Genomic DNA, 9,296 nt, shown 5'->3' with positions numbered 1-9,296 from the left:
TTCATGAGAGTGGTGGCTAGGATCTGGAAGGCCTACTCTTGGCCTCAGCCTTTGCCTGATCTCAACTTTGTTTTTGAATTTGGGTCTCCTCATCTCTATTATCCAAGACCTTAAAGGTCTGGTTAACGAGGTCTTTCTGAGGGGTTTGTAGACCTGTGTCTATTAAGTTTGCAGTGTTGCCGAAACCGGTTTGGCTCAGTGGATAGAGCGTCGGCCTGCGGACTGAAGGGTCCCGGGTTCGATTCCAGTCAGGGGCATGTACCTGGGTTGCGGGCACATCCCCGGTGGGGGATGTGCAGGAGGCAGCTGATCGATGTTTCTCTCTCATCGATGTTTCTGACTCTCTATCTCTCTCCCTTCCTCTCTGTAAAAAATCAATAAAATATATATAAAAAAAAAAAAGTTTGCAGTGTATGTCGGGGGCTGACTGGGATATAAAATGGGTGTTCAGAAGAAGGGCTCCCTCTGGGGAGGTGAAGTCTAAGGTGGTAAATTTCTGTAAGGCCTCTGTGAGGCAGAAGAGAAAGAGAGCTGCGTTTTCATCAGGGCCTTGAGTGATTTCATTAAGTTTGTCATAGTTGACAAAATAGGTGGGAAAAGGCTGTTTTGGAGCTTGTGTTCTTGGGATTTGGGCTCTCAGGGGATGGGGAAGAAGGTGGTTGCTGGTTAGGAGGGTCTAGGTTTTGGGAATCTACTGCAGGTGAGGGAGGGGATGTTTAAGGGGGTGGAGGTCGGTGATCTGCTGGGTCAAAAGTAGATTCAGAATCAGAAGTGTCAGGGGTATGATATTTGGTGTGAAGGAGAAGGTTCTGATGGATAGAGCAGGAGTGAGCGAGAGGATTGGAACTGAAGGGTGAAATGGCCTGGACGTAGGGAATCTCTGACCATTTTCCATTGCAGTGACAGCAATTATCTAAATTGTGAAATGTGTTAAAATTAAAAGTGCCATTTTCAGGCCATTGAGACTTATTATCTAGTTTATATTGTGGCCAAACAGTGTTACAAAATAAAATGAGGTGATTGGGCATGATCTCCCCTGTGAGAGTTGCAGAGGGAGTGTAGCATGGCCCACGAGAGAGGAAATGTGAGTGACAGACCACAAATCCAAAGGTGACTGTTTAGGGCAGGCATCCCCGCTGCTAAAAAAATCACCATGAGAAATGAGAGATGACCCTCTGGACTGGGCGTCCCCAATCCAGAAGGACCCAAAGCCAAATGGCTGAGGAGTCTTCTGGCCTAGTGCTAGGACTTTTGAGACGAGAGACTTTTGAGAAGTCAGTGAGAGAGAGTGGGCAGAAGACTCGAGACGAGGGGAATTGTGGGACATCACTCACCTAGAGAAGATTGGCCAGTGTGGGATGGAGGGTCAGCAATGGAGAAAGAGAGGTTCCCGATCCGACGGCCTCCTTGGCTGGTTCGAGAGGGTCCATAAGGGAGCAATGCCTAATGGAGGCCAGCAATCAAGTCATCCGAATAGGATTCGAAGGTAAGCCCAGGTCAAGCTGCTGCTGCCTACTGCTCTCCAAGTAGCAAACTCAGGGTGACCAAAGCCAAGGCGATGGCTCCCCATCCTCATGGAACCCCCTTGAGTTTTGGTACCAAATGTTAAATCACCGAAGGAGGAACGCATGAGGCCAGAATGGTGAGGGTTTACGAATTTATTCAATCATCCGCACGCCCAATGGCTGAGCCTCAGATGGTTCCAGCAACCCCCAAAGACTGGGAGTCAGAGGTTTTTAAAGGACTCTAGGCAGGCTTTTTCTGGGCAGAGAATTCTCTGTGCAGGTTCAGAGGGGAGAGATCAAGGAATATGGTCTCAGCAAGTAAAGTGTGGTCTCAGCAAAAGGGAATGTCCTTAGTGATATGGCCTGAAAAGTCAGTTCCCAGGGGAGGGATATCGATTCAATTGCTCAATCAAACCTAACAAGTAGGATTTTCTTTTATTGATAATAATATGTTATTGTGTATATAATCACATCTTCTTTATCCATTCATCAATCAGTGGACACAGGTTGTTTCCATATCTCGGCTATTGTGATTAATGCTATAGTTAACATGGGGGTGCAGATATCTTAACAAAATCTTGACTTCTGTTTCTTTAGGTAAATACCCAGAAGTGGGATTGCTAGATCATATGAGTCTTATTTTTCATTTATTGAAGAACCTCTTTACTGTTTTCATAGTGACTTTACCAGTTTACAAAACCCACCAACACTGCACAAGGGTCTCCTTTTCTTCACATCTCACCAACACTATTTCTTTTGTTGACAGCCATTGTAACAGGTGTGAGGTGATACCTCATGGTTTTGATTTGCATTTCCCTGGTGATAACTGATGTTGAGCACCTCTTCATCTACCTGTTGGCCATTTGTATGTCTTTGGAAAACTGTGTATTTAGTTTCTCTGCCCATTTTTTAATTAGGTCATTAAATTTTTTGCTATTGAGTTGTATGAGTTCTTTACATATTTTATATATTAACCCCTTGTCATATAATGATTGACAAATATTTTCTTTTATTCCGTTGGCTGCTTTTTCATTTTGATGATGGTTTCTTTTGCTGTGCAGAAACTTTTTAGTTTAATGTAGTCCCACTTGTTTATTTTTTGCCTTTTTTGCTTGTGCCTTTGCTGTCATATCCAGGAAATTACTTCCAAAACCAATGCCAAGGAATTTTCCCTCTGTTTTCTTCTAGGAGTTAGTTTCAGGTCTTACGCTAAGTCTTTAATCCATTTAAAGTTTATTAAGTAGATTAAGATAGAGGTCCAATTTTATGTTTCCACATGTGGTTATCCAGTTTTCCCGGCACCATTTATTGAAGAGACTCTTTTTCCAGTTGAGTATTCTTAGTTCCCTTGTCAAATATTACTTGACTAGAGGCCCAGTGCATGAAATTCGTGTACTGGTACTGGTAGGGTCCCTAGCCGCTGGCGGTGGCCAGCCGGGTACTCACTCCCTTCCTCCAACTGCCTGCTATCACCTGCCTGCCGCTGATGCCAGCTGGGGCCTCCCTCTGTTCCCCCGGCCCTGCCCCCTGGTCGAACTCCCAGAAGAACTCCCAGTTAAGGGGACAATTTGTATACTACGCTTTTATTATATAGGACTGGTGGCCTGGTGCACAAAATTCATGCACATTAAAAGGGAATTAATTAGAGGAAATATTTTAATATTGCTATTTGCCCTTTGTCGGGGGCGGGGACACGAGCCTCATGTCCCGAGGGGCCTGTTGCCAGGGTCGGGGACGCGAGCCTCAAGTCCCCAGGCCGGCGCAGGGGATGGGGACACAAGCCTCACGTCCCCGGGCTGGTGCAGGGGATGGGGACACAAGCCTCACGTCCCCGGGCTGGTGCAGGGGACGGGGACACAAGCCTCACGTCCCCAGGCGGCGCAAGTCCCTGCCCACCGATGCTGCAAGTTCCCGCCCACCCGCTCCTGCTCATGCAGCCTGCTGATCAGTCGTTATGTGATGGCATCCCGACCAATTTGCATATTACCTATTATTAGATAGATTATATATGTGTGGGCTTAGTTCTAGGCTCTTGACTCTGTTCCATTGGCCTGTGTGCCTATTTTTATGCCAGTTTCATAGTGTTTGATTACTATACCCGTGTAATGTAGTTTGAAATTGGGAATATTATGGCTCCAGCTTTGTTTTTCATTCTCAGGATTGCTTTGACTAGGGTCTCTTGTGATTTCATACAAATTTTAAGATTTTTTTTTCTATTTCTGTGAAAAATACCATTGGTATTTTCTTAGGGATTGCATTGAATCTATATATTATTTGGGGTATTATGGATATTTTAATAATATTAATTATCCTAATCTATGAATTTAGTATATCTTTCCATTTGTTTGTGTCTTCTTTAATTTCTTTAATCAGTGTCTTGTTATTTTTGGTATACAGGTCTTTTATTCCTTGGTTAGATTTATTCCTAAGTATTTATTGTTTTTGATGCTACTTAAATGAGATTGTTTTATTTCTTTTTCAGATGTTTTGTTGTATCCTAAAACTTTACTGAATTTGTTGATTAGTCCTAGAGGTTGTTGGTGGAGTCTTTAGGATTTTATATATATAAGATCATATTATCTGCAAACAAAAATAATATTACTTCTTCCTTTCCTATTTGGATGCCTTCTGTTTCTTTTTATTGTCAGATTACTCTGGCTAGGACTTCCAGCACTATGTCAAATATATAAAACCCTAAGCGACCGTTATGACTGAACAACCGGAACAACCGGTTGCTGTGATGCACACTGACCACCAGGGGGCAGACACTCAACACAGGAGCTTCCCCCTAGTGGTCAGTGTGCTCCCACAGCAGGAGCGCCACTCAGCTGTCCGACCCTTCCCAGCAGCCCACCAGCCCAGTGGCAGCCACTCACTCCTTCAGTAGTCCTGCAGGTCCAATCTCCAGAGAACGGGCCAGGCACCAAGGGACCAGCACCGCCCTGCACCGGGCACAGCAGCCACTTCCCTCCCCCTAGAATCTCTGCAAGGAAGAAACAGTATAAAAGCGGCCGCCAGGTGGCTCCCAACAACCAGCACAAATGTCAGCCAGGATGGATCCGGATTGCCTAGCGCCCACTGGGAGGCCCGAATCGAATCCTGGCTTCCCCCACCCCCTGGGGATCCCACCACACCCTTCAGGACCCCACCAGGCCGCTAGTGTTAAATAAGAGTGGTGAGAATGTGCACCCTTGTCTTGTTCCTGATTTTAGGAAAAGCTTTCAACTTTTCACCATTGAGCATGATGTTAGCTGTGGGCTTGTCATATATGGCCTTTGTTATGTTGAGGTATGTTCCTTCTATACTGAATTTGTTGAGCATTTTTATCACAAAAGGATGTTGTATTTTGTCAAATACTTTTTTTGTAGTGATTGGTATGATCATGTGATTTTTATATTTCATTATATTAATGTGGTATATCACATTTATAGATTTGCATATGTTAAATCATCCTTACATCCCAGGAATAAACCCCAGTTTATTATGCCAAGTGATCCTTTTAATGTGATATTGAATTCTGTTTGTTAATATTTTGTTGATAATTTTTGCATCTATGTTCATTAGGGATATTGATCTATAATTTTCTTTTCTCGTAGCTACCTTATCTGGCTTTGGTTTCAGGGTAATACCGGCTTTGTAAAATGAGTTTGGGAGTGTTCCCTCCTGTCCAGTTTTTTGGAAGAGTTTGAGAAGGATTGCTGTTAATTCTTCTTTAAATGTTTGGTATAATTCACCAGTGAAACTATCTATCTGGTCCTGGGCTTTTCTGCTTGGGGAGGGTTTTGGTTACTGAATTTATGGATTACAGACCATTTGATATTGGTCTATTCAGATTTTCTATTTCTTCATGATTTACTCTTAGTAATAGATTGAATGTTTCTAGGAATTTATTTGTCTCTTCTGGGTTATCCAGCTTGTTAGCATATAATTAATTGTTCATAGTAGTTTCTCATGATCCTTTGTATTTCTGTGGTATCATTTGTAATATATCCTTTTTCATTTCTGATTTTATTTAATTGAGTTCTCTGCCTAGTTAAGGTTTGTCAGTTTTATTTATTTATTTTTTTAAAAAAAACAGCTCTTAGTTTTATTGATCTTTTCTCTTATTTTTCGGGTTAGGTTCTCTTATTTTAACTTTGAGAATGGAAAAGTTCATTTCTCAAAAGAGCACTTTATACAAATAAGAAGAATGAGTGGGATTGCTCCTGTTTCAACAGTCTGTATAATAAGGTCTACCCTTTAATTTTCAAAAGCCTTGGCTCTTTAAGTGGGAATAAAGAAAAGAATCAAAAAATGACCCTTTGTGACTAAGTCACTACCAGTGTCATGGGAAAAGCCAAGATCAGTGTTTTTCATAATTTTGACCATACCCACCATAGCAAATACATTAGGACCCAGTAAACAAATGTAGTCGCAGCTAAAAGTTGCAAGAAATAATACTTAATTCTGATTATGTACTATGCACCACTCTAATGCTTTTTATTTTATTGTGTTCTGTTTCATTCTATTTATAGTCCATTGCAGGATTTTTTTGGTTTGGTTTTGCATTGTATTGTTTCTAAATGCTGATCCTAACCCACTAAGGGGTCATAAGTTGCAGTCTGACCAGTGCTGACAAGGGGCAGCAGAGGGGTCCTGTTTGAGTTAACTAACATTCAATGCGTGCCTCACCCCTGCAGCCTCCACACCTCCACCCTGCATTTGTATTCATTCTTGGTTTCCCCACAAATGCTACTCCCAGCTTTTCATGTGACCATGTCTTTGTTCTGCATACACTGCCACTTTGTTTGCTGGCCCTACCATGTAAGCCTTATATCTTTGTTCTGGGCACTGATTGGCTGATGGCTCAATGGCCTTCACATATCCAAAGGATAAAGGGGAGAGGAGGGCTGAAATCAAAGTTTTAGGGAAGGCCTGGCCTCCGTGGACAAGAAGCCTAAACCTGGAAAAGGCAAGGGTGGTGATGATGCTCATGGCTACAGGAGATGGATAAAGAATGTGCCAAGACCAGAAAGTCAAGTTCAGAATTATAGAGTTGTGCTCATTCCCCTTTCCTCTGCCTCTTGCTGCCTGCAGGTAAATTCTACTGCAAACCACACTACTGTTACCGACTCTCCAGCTCTGCACAGAGGAAGAGACCAGCAGTGACTCTTCTGTCTGGAAAGGTAATGGTAATCCATCTCTAAGTGGGGAGAAGCAGCAGGCACTATGTATTTCAGTGTTGTGACAGTGTGTAGCCAGCAGAGCCTGCTGAATGGCCACTGAATTGCTTTTCCTATGAGTGGGAAAGGCTTGCTTGAGAGGTGGTCATAGTCCATTTCGGGGAGGGAACCAACTTTTCAAGCCTAATCTAATTCTGCATTTCACTGAAGTAATGTTCTATCCACCACCTTAGCTGGATTTGGAAGACTGTGTCAGACCTTCCCTTCTGCTCACTCTCCATAAAAGAAGACATTTACCTTTGTAAATAAGCATCTCTCTGAGAAAAGGACAGCCTAAAAATGAACTTAGCTGTAAATAATCTGCTCTGCCTGCCAATTCCTTTCACTTTCTTTCTTGTGTGAATAACTTACCTAAGAACCATTTTCCTTTCTCTCTCTCTCTCTCTCTCTCTCTCTCTCTCTCTCTCTCTCTCTCTTTCTCTCTCTCTCTCTCTTTTTAAATGAGAGTAACCAGCTCCTCTCTCCATCTTTACTCCATGGTGTCTCCTTGTCAGGGAGCAGGCTAGCTAATGCTTACTTGGGAGACTCCTGTTGACTGCAGAAGGACTTGTAAGAAGAGGTATACTTGGGTGGAGCTAGATTTTGACTCCTCATGACTTACATGTGAAATATGTCCTGTTTTTTTAAAGAAAGACTTACTTTGTGTGGAATATAGCTCTGGGTTGACTGGTGAGAGCAACAAACTAACCAGTTGGGGTGTCATTGCCTCCTAAGATTCGAGTGCTTCAGTCAGTCACTCTTCTTTTTCTTTCGGACTTTCCTAGGAGGCCAGAGGACCCCTGCAGGATGGCCCCATTGCAGACGCAAATGCACCTGCCAGTACCATCACCAACCCTGCTGATAGAACTCCAGGTAGCCTCACTTCCTTGTTTGGCTGGGTGGCACGTCACTCGCTTGGCCTCTGTGACAAGGCCAGGGGGATGAGCCAGCACCTCCAAAGCAACATTTCTTCGATTGGGCATCAGGTGGCCCAAAACCCTTTGGACTCCTTTTTCATGTGCCAGCTGCTTGCATTCGGAGTCCCCTTTCTCTATGGCCTGTCAGAGGTGGTGGTACAAATCAGAGGGGAGTTTCACTGGCAAACCTTGGGCCAGTAGGGGCCCCATCTGGTAAGCATTATCACCCAAGCTTCATAATGTCTACTCAAAGTATTGCTATAGTCTTGTGGCCTGCCCACCTCCATCAAACACATGGAGGTGATTGCTCTAGGCTCTGCCTAGATAAACAGGAAATCTAAACAGGCTGCTTTTGTCATTGACCCAGGTGATAATTCAGAATTACAGGGCCTTCTTATAGCTCCAGTTTGGGACTCTTGACATAGCACTGAGTTTGATAAGGCCCCATTATCTGGATTTATGTTCTTTTGGACTTGCATCCCATTCCCTATTTAGGTATCTAGATGAACTGATATTTCTCTTCTATTTGATCTATAACCATTAAAGGACATGCCCTGTCCTGATCATTTTGGGGCATTTGAACTTCTAATAAGGATCAAGCCCTAATTTGTCCCACTCTTACTAACCATTTCCTTGTGTCAGGAGGTGAATGATACCATCCCTCCCTCTAAAAACACATTTATTCTGATCTTTGCAGGGCAGGATTTGGCTCATTTTGAAGAATTGTGTTCCCCCCCCCCCCCTTAAAATTGCCCCTATCTATCTATCTATCTATCTGCTCCATGTCAAACCAGCCTGTGAGATATGTTCATGGTTCCATAAGCTGATGCCCTCAGTACAGCCCAGATTGTTCGCAGGCCAGGGTCGCTGTGTAAGTAAGAGGAAATCAACAGGGCCATGTTTTTATCTATCACACATTTCATCTCATTCAAAGCAAATAATGTCTAAAGCATCCATTTACAAACTCTTAAAAATTACCATATAAAAACTAAGATTATTAGCTAATGCCAGAAACTAAGGAGAAGGAATTGGGGGTGGGAAAAGACAAGAATTTCTTACTCAATCTTCAAATGAAAGGTTCCCAGGGTTGCTTCTTTTTCTGTGTGTAAGAACTTAATGTGAACCCCATGTGTTCTGGGAGAGAGAATGTGCTAGAGGCTATGTGATACCCCTGGTGAGGTTACCTGGAGGCTAAGACTCAGCATACCCCAGCTGAACTAGGTGAGTTTGGCTCCTTCTACTGTGTGTGCCCTTATTATAATCTGGGGAAACTTTTTTAAGTGCCCTGCAGATTGGACCAACAGTTTATAGCAAAATTTAAGCCACGAATGACTTTGAAACCTTCTGTAGCCTTGAAACCCTTTACCATCTGTCTCTTTCATGAAGTGCTGATAGCCCTTTACAGAACATAGGGGGAAGTGAAAAATAACCAAAGGGATCCAAGCAGAGGTTTGGGTCTGCACTCTAGAATGTGCATTTAACCAGGTCTTATTCCAGCAGAGATGGATTTTCCAAAGAACCTGGCTGCTCAGTAAAACAGTTCAAGGAAATTAAACTTTCTTTTTGGGTATAGAGTACAGAACATTCTTTAAAATGAATAAACACCATGAAGTTCAGGTTGTTCCTGAGCAACGCTGCGATTTATTCACTTTCCCTAATGGTTCAGTTTGCCA

The 9,296-nt window shown here is 43.1% G+C and overlaps 1 protein-coding gene across 1 annotated transcript in view; it reads left to right on the top strand.

Annotated features, from left to right (window-relative positions):
• MICAL3 (microtubule associated monooxygenase, calponin and LIM domain containing 3) overlaps window positions 1-9,296 on the top strand; it is a 263,988-nt gene that overhangs the window by 154,042 nt on the left and 100,650 nt on the right. Inside the window, exons 14-15 of the mRNA XM_023751303.1 lie at window positions 6,582-6,670; window positions 7,492-7,579. Coding sequence (XP_023607071.1) covers window positions 6,582-6,670; window positions 7,492-7,579 — 177 coding nt within the window. The remainder of the gene's footprint in view (window positions 1-6,581; window positions 6,671-7,491; window positions 7,580-9,296) is intronic.

Source organism: Myotis lucifugus, unplaced genomic scaffold (assembly GCF_000147115.1).
Source record: "Myotis lucifugus unplaced genomic scaffold, Myoluc2.0 scaffold_19, whole genome shotgun sequence".
NCBI lineage: Eukaryota > Metazoa > Chordata > Mammalia > Chiroptera > Vespertilionidae > Myotis > Myotis lucifugus.
This window is presented reverse-complemented; position numbering and strand designations above follow the sequence as displayed.